The sequence below is a fragment of the Stegostoma tigrinum genome, chromosome 5 (genome assembly GCF_030684315.1).
Source record: "Stegostoma tigrinum isolate sSteTig4 chromosome 5, sSteTig4.hap1, whole genome shotgun sequence".
Lineage (NCBI taxonomy): Eukaryota > Metazoa > Chordata > Chondrichthyes > Orectolobiformes > Stegostomatidae > Stegostoma > Stegostoma tigrinum.
In genome coordinates this window covers 94,432,093-94,447,301 of record NC_081358.1, presented here as the reverse complement: position 1 = coordinate 94,447,301, position 15,209 = coordinate 94,432,093, and the positions used below count along the sequence as shown (strand labels likewise).

Sequence of the window (15,209 nt, the reverse complement as noted above, 5' to 3'; positions counted from 1 at the left end):
AATTAGCCTTGCCCCAATTTAGAGCTGGAAATTGTGGCTCAGACCTATTCTTTTCCATAGCTACTTTAAAACTAATAGCACTATGGTCACTGGTCTCAAAATGCTCCTCCACCAACGTTTCACTTACTTGCTTTGACTTATTTCTCAAGAGGAGGTCGAGTTTTGATCCTTCTCAAGTCAGGGCTTCAGGCTGCCTGCAGAACAATTCTAACAAAGTATTCTTGTTTCTTAGTTCCATCCATATTGCTTCACTGAATAATCCCTCAGGAATATCCCCTCTAAATACTACCATGATGTTTTGCCTTATAAAGAATGCCAATCGCCTCCTCTTTCCTCTCTTTCTACCCTTCCAATAGCATCTGTCCCTTGGAACATCAAGCCGAGAGTTCTGTCCCTCCCTCAGCCATGTTTCTCTAATAGCTATGATATCGCAGTCCCATGTTCTCATCCATCCATCACTACAAAATATCTCAATAAAAGTATCAATTAATACATTTATACAGTATGTTTGAAAGCTAGGACACAAAATCTCAAATATTCCACGCTTACAATTCTCCTTAGTGAACAGCAGTTAAACTCAATGACATATCAGTGTAATCAGGGTACTTAGAATTTGTGACCTTCCAGCCATGCCGCTTCAGCCATTCCAAAAGCAAATAGAATTTTACAGCACAGAAGGAACCTGTTCATTCCCTTTCTGCTCTTTCTGAAACTTAAGAGACAAACTTGGTGTTATACTCTTGCCTTTACCCACAGCCCTTGTAAATTCTCAAACATTTGTAAATTTCTCTTTGAGAAGCTAATAAAGAATTCAATCCTGCCACAGAATAATGGCAGGGTACTCATCAGTAATGACACTTTGTCTCGTCTTAATCCTTTCCAACGAAACCAGAACACTTACTTTTGCTAAGGTGCCCTTCTTGGTATACATGTCAGTACGCAGGCCAAAGTTTTGTAGGTCAACCGGTTTGTCCTTTGGCTTTTCTGGAAAGTTCAACATCTGCTGTGAGGCAGGAATCTACACAAGAGATTGAGATTTGATTGAACGTTGCACAAAGTAACAATTTAGAAAACTAAGTCAATTTTTAAAAAAATCATTATTGATTTCAAAGAAATGAACCAAACCAAAATCTTTTAAATTAACAAATAGTAAAACAGGACAAACGTTTGCACATGACATGACAGGACAGGAAGAAGCATCAGGAAGGTACAACTCTACAGCAAGCAGCAGTGGGTCGAAAAACAGTTAAATTAGCACACGAGAGAGAGAAGGAGCAGAAGCAGGCTCATCAGCATACTGAGCTTGCTCCACCATTTGATCAGATCATGGCTGACTTAAGTTGCAGCCTCTGTTTATGTCTCAACACTCAATAACCTTTAACCCTCTTTCTAATTAGGAATTGAACTCAGCATTATAAAGGTTGAATGCCCCAACTCTGTGACTTGCTAAAAAAAATTCCAAAGATGAATGATCCTCTTCATTATTGTCTTCAGTGGGAAAACCCTAATAGATGAACTTGCCTCCATGTTCTAGATTTTCCCATGAATGGGAATACCCTCTCAGCATCTATCTGATCCATCTTCCATTCTTTTAGACTTCACTGAGAATAAGGCTAACCCGCTCAACCTCAAACAATGATGCAAATTGACTCCATTGCAGGAATTCAAACAATGAAGACAAATGGTATACATTAGAAATCCAAAATAAAATTAAAATTAAGACACTGCAACTCAACTTTTCTCTGATGAGAAGGCATTAAGAAACTGCTATGTAGTTCCACATTTTCTGTGTTTAAATCTAATGGAGCACCACTTAAATGAATGTAAACTATGAGAACATATCTTAGGAAGAGAAAACAAATGATTTGTAAAAATTTAATTATGCTACTCAGTGCCAAATCACTCCGTAAATAACCTTACAAACTGCTCTTCTCCCAACAAGTTATGATGTTAAGTGTCAAGGGTGTGGATGGGGTGCAGGGAAAAGGAAAAAAATCAAGACGAACAAATTATGCCTCATGTCTTACTTGAGGAGTCCTGAGATGAACTGGGACCAAGCCAGAAGGTGTATCAGCAAGAACATTGAAGTGAGGGGTGGGGGGAGGACCCATGGGTAGAGGTCGACTGTCAGCATCCACTTGGTAATTCACAAGGCCCCATTGTTCCAGGAACGCATGAACTCTAAACATGAATACAGACAGTAAAACATCATAGCATTCAAAGCATTAACAATTGCTTTTTTTAATGGTTACCTAAAGAAACACCTAAACACTTCAAATATGCCAAGTAAAAAGCACAGCAATTCTGCAGGTGACTCCCTCAACATGCAAAATGTTTAAAGCATTCAAGAACTGGTGTTGGTGCACACAATAAAAGTGTTCAAAATTCAGCCAAAGTTTGAAAGCAAAACCACCCAAGGCAGTGAAAAGTCAAACAAAAAATACCACCAATGACAAACTCACATGACCAAAGCTTTAAGTTTTAGTACTACATGTATCATGAAAACATTGTTCACTGAAGGAACAAAATATTTTAGATTGTCACCACACTGCAGTAAAATTTTCAACTTGATTTAACTTCGACACAGTTTGGAGTCAGGAGCTTAAACATGATCAACTTAATACTGCAGCTCATTTTAATGCTGTTCAACTGTTAAAGATGCTGTTGTTCAGACAAAACAAGAAACTAACTCTGTTTTCTAGCCAAGATAACAGATCCCACAATGTCAGTCTGAAGAAGAGGGAGACCAGCATATGCAGGTAGACAAGAGAGAATAAGGTGTATGGAAGTGAGAATGCTGAACAGTACTCAAGAGGGAAATAACATGATACTGGATAGAATACAAAGACAGGTTGACAATGTGTGTATGTAAATACACAAATTTGGTGAATATCTTGGTGAGTTACTAGTTCAAATAGCTATGTGATCATACAATTTAGTGACAATAATTGTGGTTGAAAACTGGGGAGGATTTGGTGCTAAATATTAGCGTACCAGAAAAAACAGTGAAGATATGAAAAGGAAAGGGGAGATTCAGTTTTGTCAGACTAGCAATATGCATAAAAAGACAATTCCCATGAGCAGGTAAAGACAAAATCTATTTGGTTATATTTGAGAAAGGCGGGAAGCACATCAATGAGGGTATTTTACTGGCTTCCAGACAGCAAAGCAAAAACCTGCATCACACAACGTATTAACGGAGACGTCCAAGAACGATGAAGGGTGGTCAACTTATCCCGAAGTGTGATTTGCAATAATCCTTAAGTTAAGAATAAAAGTTTTTTTAAAAGATTCATTTGTGGGATCTGGGTGTCGCTGGCTGGCCAGCATTTCTTGGCCATCCCTAGGTGCCCTTGAGAAGGTGGTGGTGCGCTGCCTTTTTGAACTGCTGCAGTCCTGCTGCTGTGGGTTGTCCCACAATGCTATTAGGGAGGGAATTCCAGGTTTTTGACCCAATGACAGTGAGGGAGCAGCCATACATTTCCAAAACAGCTTGGTGAGTACCTTGAGGGGAACTTGGAGGTGATGGTGTTCCCATATATGTGCTGCTTTGTCCTTCTAGATGGAAGTGGGTTTGGAAGGTGCTGTCTGAGGATCTTTGGTGAATTTCTGCAGTGTGTCTTGTAGATAGTACACATTCCTGCTACTGAGCATTGATGGTGGAGGGAGTGAATGCTTGTAGATATAGTGCCAATCAAGTGGGCTGCTTTATCCTGGATGATGTCAAGTTTGAGTATTGCTGGGGCTGCATTCATCCAGGCAAGTGGGGAGTATTCCACTGCACTCCCGGCTTGTGCTTTGTAGATGGTGGACAGGCATGGCGGAATCAGGAGGGGAGTTACTCACTGCCGTATTCCCAATTTCGGACCTGCTCTTGCAGCCACAGGGAGGAACTCATCTTAAAAAGGAGGACAGCCTTGGCCAGTATGCTGTCAGTCTACCTGGTGCTCTGAGTTCAGCCAATGTTAACCATAGTAAATGGAAACATCTGAGCAAGAGAGTGATCATATCATAACGCTTAGGTCAGTAATGAAGAAGTGCATAGAAAAAAAAATCTGAGGTAGAATATATAAATTTGAAGAGTGAGAAGAGGAGACTTGCCAGGGTAAAACAGAAGCAAAAGCAGACAAGAAAAACAGGAATGGGACAACGTACATAAATACTATGTCTTTTTACTTTTGTGATTTTAAAAAAAAATTCTGGGCAAAAATGAGAAAGAACTATTTTCCATACACATGGCTTCTCTGACAAAATTGGTACTCCCTCTTCCTTTTTATCTTTACTACCTTTTCTGAAAACTTTGTATACATAAATATTTAACATTAAGTCCTTACCAGTTTTCAACCACAATTATTATCACTAAATTATATGTCCAAAGAAACAGTGATTTCCAAGAATGGCTGCATGTTTTGAAAACAAGGAATTTGATACTTATTGTGAACACAGTTTGTGTTGCTGTGGGATCCAACAACGTGCAAATAAACTGAAGCCAAGGGGGCATTTACAGGTGAAGCTGACCGATTTGTGGACTACTGCCCAATTACGAATTATCAATGTCCTTTACCTGCCAACAACTACATGATTGGTGTAGGGTGGCTGAATGACATGGATGACAAAACTCAGCAAGTCAGACCAGAAGAGAGAAATCCTCAGATTTCAGCAGCTAAAAACTCACTCCCTCAGGTCTCTGTAGTAAGCCACTTTAAACTGATGCAAACCAGCTTACCTGTCCTTCAGCAGATGCTACAGGTTGTATTATCCAATTAAAAGCCACCAAAGGTCTTTCATAATGAACCAGCCATCTTGTCCCTCTTACAAAGCAATAGAAGCATTTGGATAGAGGAAGGTTGAAGAGAAAACTTCAGATATACAAAAACCAACTAAACAAATCTTGTGGGAAAAAAACTACAGAACAGTTTTTTCAATTTTCCCCTCCAAGTGTTTCTGCTTCCCTTGTTTACATCTGTCTATGTATGCACGCAGGTTTCGAAGGGGCTTAGAGTTGTACGTTCATTTAATTTGATCATTCTCCTGCAGCTAGACTGTAATAACCTCTGCTAAGCACTAATTTTAAAAAAAAATTAGAAACCTAATAGTGTCTTCTGTGAGCCTGCGTTGAACAAGTAAGGTAGTTTGGTAATCTTGCATATTGCTTTTAATAACTAATTTTTGTGACAACTCTTTGGAACAGAGGGACTTGATTGCCAGTGCACTGAATGAGTCCAGTGAGAGTCATGACATAACTCTTATGCCGGGAAGACAGAAAAGAAGATGAAAATATGGTCTACACTGGAAGTCAAGTGAAAACCTCAAGGCCAAATTCAAGAGAAAATATGACTAGCACTTGAAAAGAAATGATAAAAATGTAGAACAGGTTTAATTTTTTTTTGTTTACAAGGCAAATGAAGATAGAGGAGTGGAATACAATGGATATTGCCTAAAAATATAACTGGCAAAATGTTGAATAAGATGCTGGGTAAATATTGGGAGTCTCGTGAAATGGAACAGTCAGTGTGAGCTTGGATACAAACAAACTGGGTTAAGGGTAGAAAACAGCAAGTCACAGTAAATGGCTATTTTTCAGTGTGATAGATAGTGAACAATGGTGGCCATCAAGGCTCAGTGCCACAACTATTGTTTCATAAGATTGATAAAAAAATGATTTGGATATTGGAAAAATCAGTAGAAAAGAGAAAAAGAAATTGGCATAAAATAAAACAAAAATTGGCAGATACTAAATTTGGTGTTGTGATAAACAGAGAATACAAACAAAAACTCTAGGAGAATATAGTTAGGCTCACAGAATGGGCAGAGAACAGCTTGCGGAATTTATTGAAAAAGTAGTGAGAGCTAGTAGAGATTAGGGAGAAGCAACACAGACTTCATGATACAACAGTGGCCAGGACAGAGGATTCTGATGTTTCCTATGTACTTACTGTTAAGGCGAGTTGCAAACTATATGGGAACTTGCCCTTCATAATGAAAAGTATTGAGTGCAAAAGCAGAGAAATTATATTGAACTTTTATCAATCTTTATTTCAGCTATAAAGAAAGTACAGTATCAAATTCTGGTTGCTTCAGCAAAGATGCACATGTCCTCAAGAAAGAACAAGCCTGTTTTACCAAAGAAGGGAGTTTTCAGCTACAGGGTTTAAATTGGAGAAGCTGGGATTGTTCTTTTGTAGCACAAGCAGATGAACTAAGTTTGTATAGAAATACAAAAGATAATTGCAGATTTTAAAGAAGTTGGACGCTGCAAAGATGCTCCCACTTTCAGATCATACCTCTGAATGCAGATTTCATGTTTGAGTAAGATATAGGGCATGGTAGATGGTGGCAAGAAGATTTTTTAAAAAATAAAATGCAGGTGACACCTCCCTCAAACTCACTGGCCATTCAGAAGTGGAAGCAGAAATGCTGAGTACAAAAGCCAAATGGATGCACGCTCAAAGGAAGTAAAACTCAGGGTGGCAAAGAACAACAAAACAGGAATGACCGAATTGCACTACTGGGAGTTAGAATAGAATGCCACTCTTCTGTGCCAAGATAATTTTAACACAATGGCACTGCACAAATACTGACAAGTTGCACATTCTATATGGAAGATGTTACATATTTGACAGCAATCACTTATTTAGAGTTTGATTGTCCACTTAGAACATTCCACATCAATGATTACAGGTTCCAAAGGTCCTTGCATGTCTGATAAGCCTGATTTTAGAGCTGCCTCTCTGACCATACATTTGGCAGATGTTTCCAGGAAATGGAATTTGTCCTAGTCTCGAATTTACTGGCAGTCCTTTCTCTGCACTTCCACTCACTGATGGTGTTCTCAAAGCACTGTTTTCTTTAATATTGGAGCTTCCTCCAATGTCACAATGAAATTGAAACACAATGCTCTGCCAAAATGTGGGTGGTTACCAAAGGTGTCAGCAGGACATGAATGAAGCAGACAACTACAGATAGTTCAAGGACTAAGTAATGTACCATTTTAACCACAAACCTTCAAGTAGGCTACCAACCACCACTTTCTCTCCATCTACCAATAAGTTCAGTCTCAAAACTTGAATATTATTCTCCAAACCAGGGGGGAGGGAGAAACATTCATAGTAGTTTACTTTTATTTGAACGTTGAAAATCTGAACTGCATACCAAATGCTGGAGAAACTCAACAGCTGTGGCAGCATCTGTGCAGAGAAGAAGAGTTAATGTTTTAAGTCGAGTTCGATTCTTCTTCGTACTGAACTCCAAACGTTAATTCTGTTTCTCTCTTTACAGATGCTGCCAGATATGCTGAGTTTCTCTATTTTTATATGAAGCAGAAACATTAATCAGCAAGTCAGGAAGCAAAATAACATTTCCTCCAATTCGGATCAGATTACTTCACCACAGGTCCATCACATTCTAAAGCAGAAAGCAAGTTTCTCTTCTGTCTCCCCTTAGTGGAATAACGACGTGTTAACTGTAAAAAAATGAGCTATTTTTGCTGTAGTTCATTTAAAGTGGTTCTGCTCTCCAAGTATCAGGGGGTATGGAACAAAGGAAAATAAAGCAGTTTAAGAAACAAATGTGACTCAGTTCAATGGCCAAATAACCCCACCCTAAATTCATCCTCTTTTTGAAGTGCAATATAGATTGTATTGGTTCAGATTGAAAAAGAAAACACTGTTTTGAGAAATTTAACTTACTCTAAACTGTTTACACATTAGTAATCCATCTGAACGATGACAGCTGCCAACAATATGGTCTACCCTTCACTATAATGCATAGGAGCAACAATTCAGTATGCAACTTAAACTCACACAATGTTAAAAATGTCATTTTAAAAGACAAACTAACTCCACGGTTGAACACACAACCTTCTTCAGGCTCAGCAAGAGTAGTACGCAAATCGTTAAATAAACATCTCCTTCAATTGTTGATTAGTGGAGGTTTTCAAGGGGAAACCTCTACTCTCCAGCACGAGAAGTACTGTCTTACCTCATTACAGCACAAACATCACCAGTTAAATTTCTGCGACACGATGTACTGGTAAGATACTCCTGAGGATTTAATCGATAGGTGTCGATCATGAAGTTTCGGTATGCCAGATAACTGTTGGTGTGAAATACATGTCTAAAAAAATGACTTTCTTCAGAAGCGACAGATCTTAATCAACATAAGATAGCAACATAAAATCTCACAAGGTTTGGATGGAGTTTGTTCCCTCACCAGATTATGTACGTTCCACCTGGGATGCTCAGTTGACCGAAGGAGAACACATTTAACATGTCTTATCCAAGATGGGACAAAGAATTCACAATCCATTTAAGATTTGAACTCTTATCATTCTTGAGGTACATTTAAAAAATAAGCCTTGTTAACAAATTGGAAATTGATTATAGCCTAGAAATTAGTTTTTTTGTGCTTCATTTACAAGTCATGCAATTTTATACAGGGCTCACCATTACCTTTAATGCAAATAACTTTATGCTTAGATTATTAACAACCAGGGTGCTGTCAGCATTTGCCAAGTAACCATACAGCGACATCATGTGGAGCTATTGGCTGGAAGAACAACTTTTCACCAGATTTATTTTACAACCATTTAATTGACTGCAACCACCTTCGGAGGGTGGACTGTTGATACTCACACAAGATAATACTTCAAATAAATCTTGAAACTTCCTAGTATTGAAGAAGATGAGTATTCAAGTCATCTCAAGTTGGTTTTGAAGTCAGAACAAAAATCCAAGAAAACAGGATACACAATGAAACATTGCTACCACCTGCTCCCAGACATGCCAGTGATCCTACCAATTGGGTGCAAATTCATGTCAGCAGTTTGGTATTTTGGCAAAACATGTTAACAGCAGTAATTGCAGCAAGTTAACTACATTCCTGTTTGTATCTGAAAAGGAGCACATACATTAACAGCACAGAAAAAAGATAGTGCTATTTAACCCATTTGTGGGTACAAAAACAAAGTTGCTTGAAAAGCTCAGCAGGTCTGGCAGCATCTGTGTAGGCAAAAGCAGAGTTAACGTTTCCAGTCCGGTGACCCCTCTCGACTTTTCCTATTCTGAGGAAGGGTCACTGGACCCGAAACGTTAACGGTTTTTTTTTTACAGATTTACAGCATCTGCAGCTCTTCCATTTTTTTTTTAAATTGTGAATTTATTTAGATTGTCCACAAGGGTCAGAACTGGGACCTCCGCCATTTATAGCTAATACTACTGTCTTATTATGAAGTGATAGAGAGTATATTTCCAGAGTTTTGATGTACTAAATTGGTAAGCTGTGAGCAGGTCAAAAGTCAGAAGTCACACAACACCAGATTATAGTCACCAGGTTTATTTGAAATCATGCAAACTTTCAGAGCACAGCCCCTTCATCAGGTGCAATGAAAGAGCTGAGCACACAGGCCTAGAGTTTTTAGGTTGAGATATCAAAAGATCACGCAACTGGTAAATGGAGTGTCAGATGATAAGTCTCTGCAGGTGACCAGGAGTGTGAGACAGTGAGTAAAATGTCAACTGCTGAATAACCAAAAGGTTGACCCAAAAGTGAGATTGAGAGATAACTGCAAAAAATTAAAAATTCAGGTGACGCTGGAGACAAACTAAATGACTGGAATCACGTGCCGAATTCAAAAAACTGTCAGCATTTTTGGTGTTTGTTTCAGATTTCCTGTCTCCACAATATTTTGCTTTTTTTTACAAGAGTCAAGCAGGCTTGCTGCAATAACGTAGGGTTTTGATGAGACCACATGTGGAGTGTCTGTTGTTGTTGCGACCTCCATATTTGAGGCAAGACATATATGCATGGGAGGTGGCACAGCAAAGGCTCATTAGATTGTGCACTGGAATTAGTGTGATTTCTCATGATGCTGAGCAACTTGAGCTAAAGTCAGATAAACCTCTGGTTTCAGGGAATCCAGGGATCTGAACAGCAAGCAGGAAATTGACACTGAAGTCCATGATCAACAATGATCATACTGAATCGTAAATTCGTGCTGTATAACTGAATGAGGTCCAACAGCCATTTGGTGGCATGCTGCTCCTATTTCAGTTATTTTTCAAGCAATCTTTTAATCTTTGCTTATTTTCCTGACCAGCATACACAATTGTTTTATTTTGGAAAACTGAAAATGTTTTGGTCAAATGGCAGAAGTCAACTTCACGCAACCAGAAGCCGTGTTGAAACTGCTTTTACCCAAAAAAGATAAAAGCCAAATTTTGAAAACCAAAACAAAATTAAATATTTACTCATGTTACGGAGAACAACAGGTTAAAATGAAAGATAATCCCTAATATTCACTTTATAAGTAACAATTTATTTATTTAATCCGAACAATAAGCAAATTAATAGAATTACTAACAAATTGAACAATTCCCCCTTAAATACTAACTATTCCCTGACCGAACAAAATTCTACGGGTATACTGTTCCAATAAACACGAGTCCTACATATATTAGCTCATGTAATAAGAAAATAACATAGAAAAGCATAGAATCCCTACAGTGTGGAAACAGACCATTTGGCCCAACAGGTTCAACGTCTCCTCTGAAGACTTTCCCACCCAGACCCATTCCCCTCGCCCTGCATTTCCCATGTCTAACACACCTAACCAAGATGTCCTAGGGCACCATGGGCAATTTAGTATGGCCAATTTACTTAACCTGCACATTTCTGGGCTGTGGGAGGAAACTGGAGCACTTGGAAGAAACCCATGCAAGCACAGGGGGAACGTGCAAACTCCACACAGACAGTGGCCCGAGGGTGGAATCAAACCCAGACTCTTAGTGCTGTGAGGCAGCAGTACTAATCACTGTGCTGCACTATAAATTAGAACTTAGTCTCTTAAAGCCAACATACCTTTCTTCTGCTGTTATCAAGTCATAAATGCCTTTCTTCTACTGATCCAGCTGTTAGGGATGTTTTCTCTGTTAAGTCTTCTGTGAGGACTCTTAGCTAGAAGTGCCATGGTACCTTATATGGTACTTTCTTAGAGAACATGGCAATTTATTGTGAGAGCTAGATGTTTATTTTTCAGATGGTGGTTTATTTTCACACTGATTGTCAAAAACCCTCTCCATATATACCTTGGATGACATATCGATTTTCTGACAATAGCATTGGTCAGAGGTTGTCAAAACCATCGGATTTAAATTCAATTGGCTTTCGATCGCCAAGTATTAGGTTAAAATTAATTGGCTGATTCCACATTGTTGTCAAAACATTAAAACAATCCTAAGCTTTCCAATCACACAGCCAATTGATACATGTTTCCATTTCAGAATTTGCTGTACATCTTCAGCTACGTACAGGCACAACTTTTTTTTCCACTGTATTATACTAAAAGCTTAGAAAAACACTTCATCTCAAAAAGGAACTATGCACTCTGCTCCTTTTTTAAAAAACAACAAACTCTAGTTTTCTGCCTTCCAATTCATGATTAGGCTAAACAACTTTGTAATTTTATTTACCATGAGTGTTACATGTGTAATAATGATCTAATATGGTTACTTGCAAACAAATGCACTTCAAAAAGAATTGAATCTTCCTGCTTTACACAATAATGAGATGAAATGGTATAATTAAAAAGACAAATCCACAGACTAGGACTGTCCCCCTATACAGGACATACTTAATTTTTAAAGCATTTTAGACTTTAAAAAAGGTCCATAGCTGATGGTTTCCCCTCTTAAAAAGTCTTGTGGAAAAGAGGAGACACAGAATGGTGTATTCAGCATGGTGGGCTTAGACTTAAGCAGGTAATATTACCATTTAGTATCATGGCATAATTGAAAAGATAGCAGAGTCATTTGTCTAACTGCTAAAATCTTAAAACATCTTGAGGAAATAAGCCTCATACCAACCTAAGACCAGAGGAAGAAATGTGATTATGGTTTAGTGAGATAACCTACTGAACAGCCTTGTGATAAGAACATATTCAACATGGAAGTGCTACAAGTGTTCCTGAACAAATGAGGAACGGTAAGAATCAATATAGACATTCTTGAGGCACAATGGCGGTGCCCCTACCTCTGAGGCAGGAGGCTGGATTCAAGTCCCACCTGCTCCAGAGACATGTAATAACATCTCCCAGCAGGCTGTTTAGAAAAATAGGTTCAATAAAAAAAATTAAGCATCAGTATAACCCCGTACAGACTTGTTGACCCAAGAGGACAGTAGTCTCAGTAACCTAAGGTGACATTGGAGTGTAATAATCTGCAAGGACTCAGAAGACAGTGACAGCCTAGGAGCAGTTCTTATACAAAGGGCAACACTGATTAAGGGACTCAGAACAGAGGATAATTTGTACTAAGAACCACCGTGCAAGACAGACCTTGACCCGATACTCAGTGAAGACACACTATAGCAAGAGCCAGATCAGCTCTGTCTCATCGCGTAGTATTCTCAAGTCCACGTTAATGAATCTTATTTATATCCTTTACTAATAAATACTTATTTATTAGTGGATTCCAGTAAGTGTGTGCTTATCTGCACTTCTAGTTCAGCAGAATGGGACTGTGACACTCAGCAACAGCAAAACATTATATGTTGCCGTCCCTGGCATCACAGCATTTTGCAAAATTATGTCACTCAATGCAACCTGGCATCTGCAAAATACCGAAGCATGCACAACCAATGCCAGCCAGTCATGAAAAAGGTCAGTCTGTTGCTAACTACATTAGCACTAAGCTGTTGCTGCATACCTTGAACAATTAGTGAGGAATAGCACTGGTAAAAACAGAATTCTGTCCTACAATACTTCCGAGAGAGGATAACTGGAATCTATAACAAAACCTTAAAAGAACGGCAATAAAAATTGCAATCCCAAAACTGCAATGAATTTGAATTCAAGTTAATGGAAATGAAAACAACTATTAGGCAAACTCATCATGTAACAATATTAGCAGGGGTCAGTACACAAGTTCATGTAACTGAATGCACAATCAGCTTTATCTAAATGAGCCCACGAGATAAAGTTTGTGTTGGCAAACAATATCCTCCTCAGTAAAGTGGGAAACTTGAAACACCAAGTACCAATTATATTCAAGTTAAAAATTATAGTCAAAACTTCAAAATAGTTTTTCAGGCTTATTTCTCTGTATGAACATTAATTTAAATTTATTCGGCACACTTACATTTCTGGACTTTTCGACTTATTTTTCCCATTGAAGAATTCTGGCAAGGCACGACGCTCAATCTCATGTATACTGGAATACAGGGGAATGCAAAAAATTAACTCAATTAAGTAAATTCTATTTCTAAGCTCAAAAAATGAATGAAATAACTCCACACCCTGCTGACAAAACGGATGCAAAATCCTAGGAACAAGAAAAAATACCAAGAAAACAAAGTACTGTGTTAACATTCAGAGATTCTCTGTGATGAGAAAAAAAAGATATTGTTAACGTTTGAAAGCATCCTTTTTACTTGAATCTTTAAGTGATATATCAAGAACATTTACAATCCTTCAAAAGCACCTCAATCCTCATTTTTAGAAAATCCTGTAAACTTAAGAAACAAAATAAAAAAGTTATGAAATCTTGTCAGCCAACATGTCCACCAACACGTTGCTTGAGACTCCACCATGATTCCGCACAGCAAATTCCCATTCACAGCCTGACTGTGAAAAACTGGTTCAAGGAAGAATGCAGTTGGACAGCAAAGATCGTAATTTCAATTACCCAGCAATCAGACCACAATCTGGTGTGACTCAGAAAAGGATGGAGAGGACCTTAATTAAAAACAAGAACCTTCTTGGTGTGCAAGGTTGGTAGGAGGAGTGGGGGGTGGAAGCTATTAAACACTGAAGGATTCTGAACCTTGCCATGCTTATCTTTCATCCTAATAGGAACATCGGTCCTGAACGCTGACCACCTGGCCTTTAAAAGACATGTCAGATATGGATTTAGCCTCAAACAGCTGCCCTGCGTTTAAGTTCTCGATTTCCTGCCTAATTAGCTTTTCCCCACAAGTTCAGCACACGCACCGAGGATCAGTCCAAATCCACTTTGAATGCACCTCCGCAACATGCAAACAAAGAATTCCAAACATGAAAAGGTTGTCTTTGTTTTTGCTTTCTCTCCCCCCATGAATAAAAATCTTTGCCTTCCTGCCCTCGATCCTTTGTGTGGAAACACTGAATAGATGAGCAGGAACTATCAATACTTTTTAAATTTTGAGCATCTCTAACCAATTTCCTCAAGTATTCTTTTCTCTAAAGAAATTCAATATAGCTTTATGACCAGCTCCTATTTCTGCCAATCTTTTCTGCGCTTACTTAAAGCCTTAACATCTTTCTGGACTCCAATATCAACTGAGGTGGAACAAAAGAATTATAAAAGTTTAACATAATGTCCATGCTCTTGTATTATATGCCTTTACTAATAAAAGTCAGGGTATGGTTTGTTTCATTAATTGCTCCCTTAACATGATCTACCATCTTCATTGGCTTGTATACATAGATACCATGTTCCTGTATCACACCCTTCATTTCATATCACCTATGTGCTTCCTAAATAAATCACCTCACATTTCTCCTTATTTAATACATCACTTGTCCATTCATTCCACCAACTTGTCTATATCCTTTTCAAGTTCTGCACTATCCTACTCACAGGTTGCAATGCTTCCACGTTTCATATCACCTGCAAACTCAGAAGTTAAGGTCTCAGCCATTAATGAGGATTAAGAAAAACAAGAACAACAATACAGAGACCCTGCACCCAGCTCCAAAACACAGTCAGAATCATATAGCACCAAGAGACACCCTTTGGTCTAACTCGTCCATACCTTACCAAGTCCCACTGGCCTGCATTTGAACTGTACCCCTCTAAACCTTCCCTATTCATGTATCTATCCAAATGCCTTTTGAATGTTGTAACTGTACCTGCATCTACCACTTCTTCTGGCAGTTCATTCCACATACAATCCTGAGTATCAAAAAGTTGTCCCTCAGGTCCTTTCTAAAATCCTCCTTCTCTCGGCTTAAAAATATCCGACCTGGTTCACAATTCGCTCACCCAAGGGAAATGATCTTTTCACATTATCTGTGCCCCTCGTAACTGCATAAACCTCTAAGGCCACACCTCAACCTCCCGTGCTTCAGTGAAACGAGTCGTAGCCTGCCAGCCTCTTCTTACAGCTCAAACCCTCCATTCCCAGCAACATCCTGTTAAATCTTTTCTGAACCCTCTCCAGTTTAATGATATCCT

At 38.6% G+C, this 15,209-nt stretch overlaps 1 protein-coding gene across 1 annotated transcript in view; it reads right to left on the bottom strand.

The window, feature by feature from the left end:
- Window positions 1-15,209, bottom strand: part of LOC125451679 (SWI/SNF complex subunit SMARCC1) — a 104,101-nt gene that overhangs the window by 11,408 nt on the left and 77,484 nt on the right. The window contains exons 15-18 of the mRNA XM_059646371.1: window positions 13,134-13,205; window positions 7,981-8,094; window positions 2,028-2,181; window positions 902-1,018 (exon numbers count right to left, since the gene is read on the bottom strand). Coding sequence (XP_059502354.1) covers window positions 902-1,018; window positions 2,028-2,181; window positions 7,981-8,094; window positions 13,134-13,205 — 457 coding nt within the window. The remainder of the gene's footprint in view (window positions 1-901; window positions 1,019-2,027; window positions 2,182-7,980; window positions 8,095-13,133; window positions 13,206-15,209) is intronic.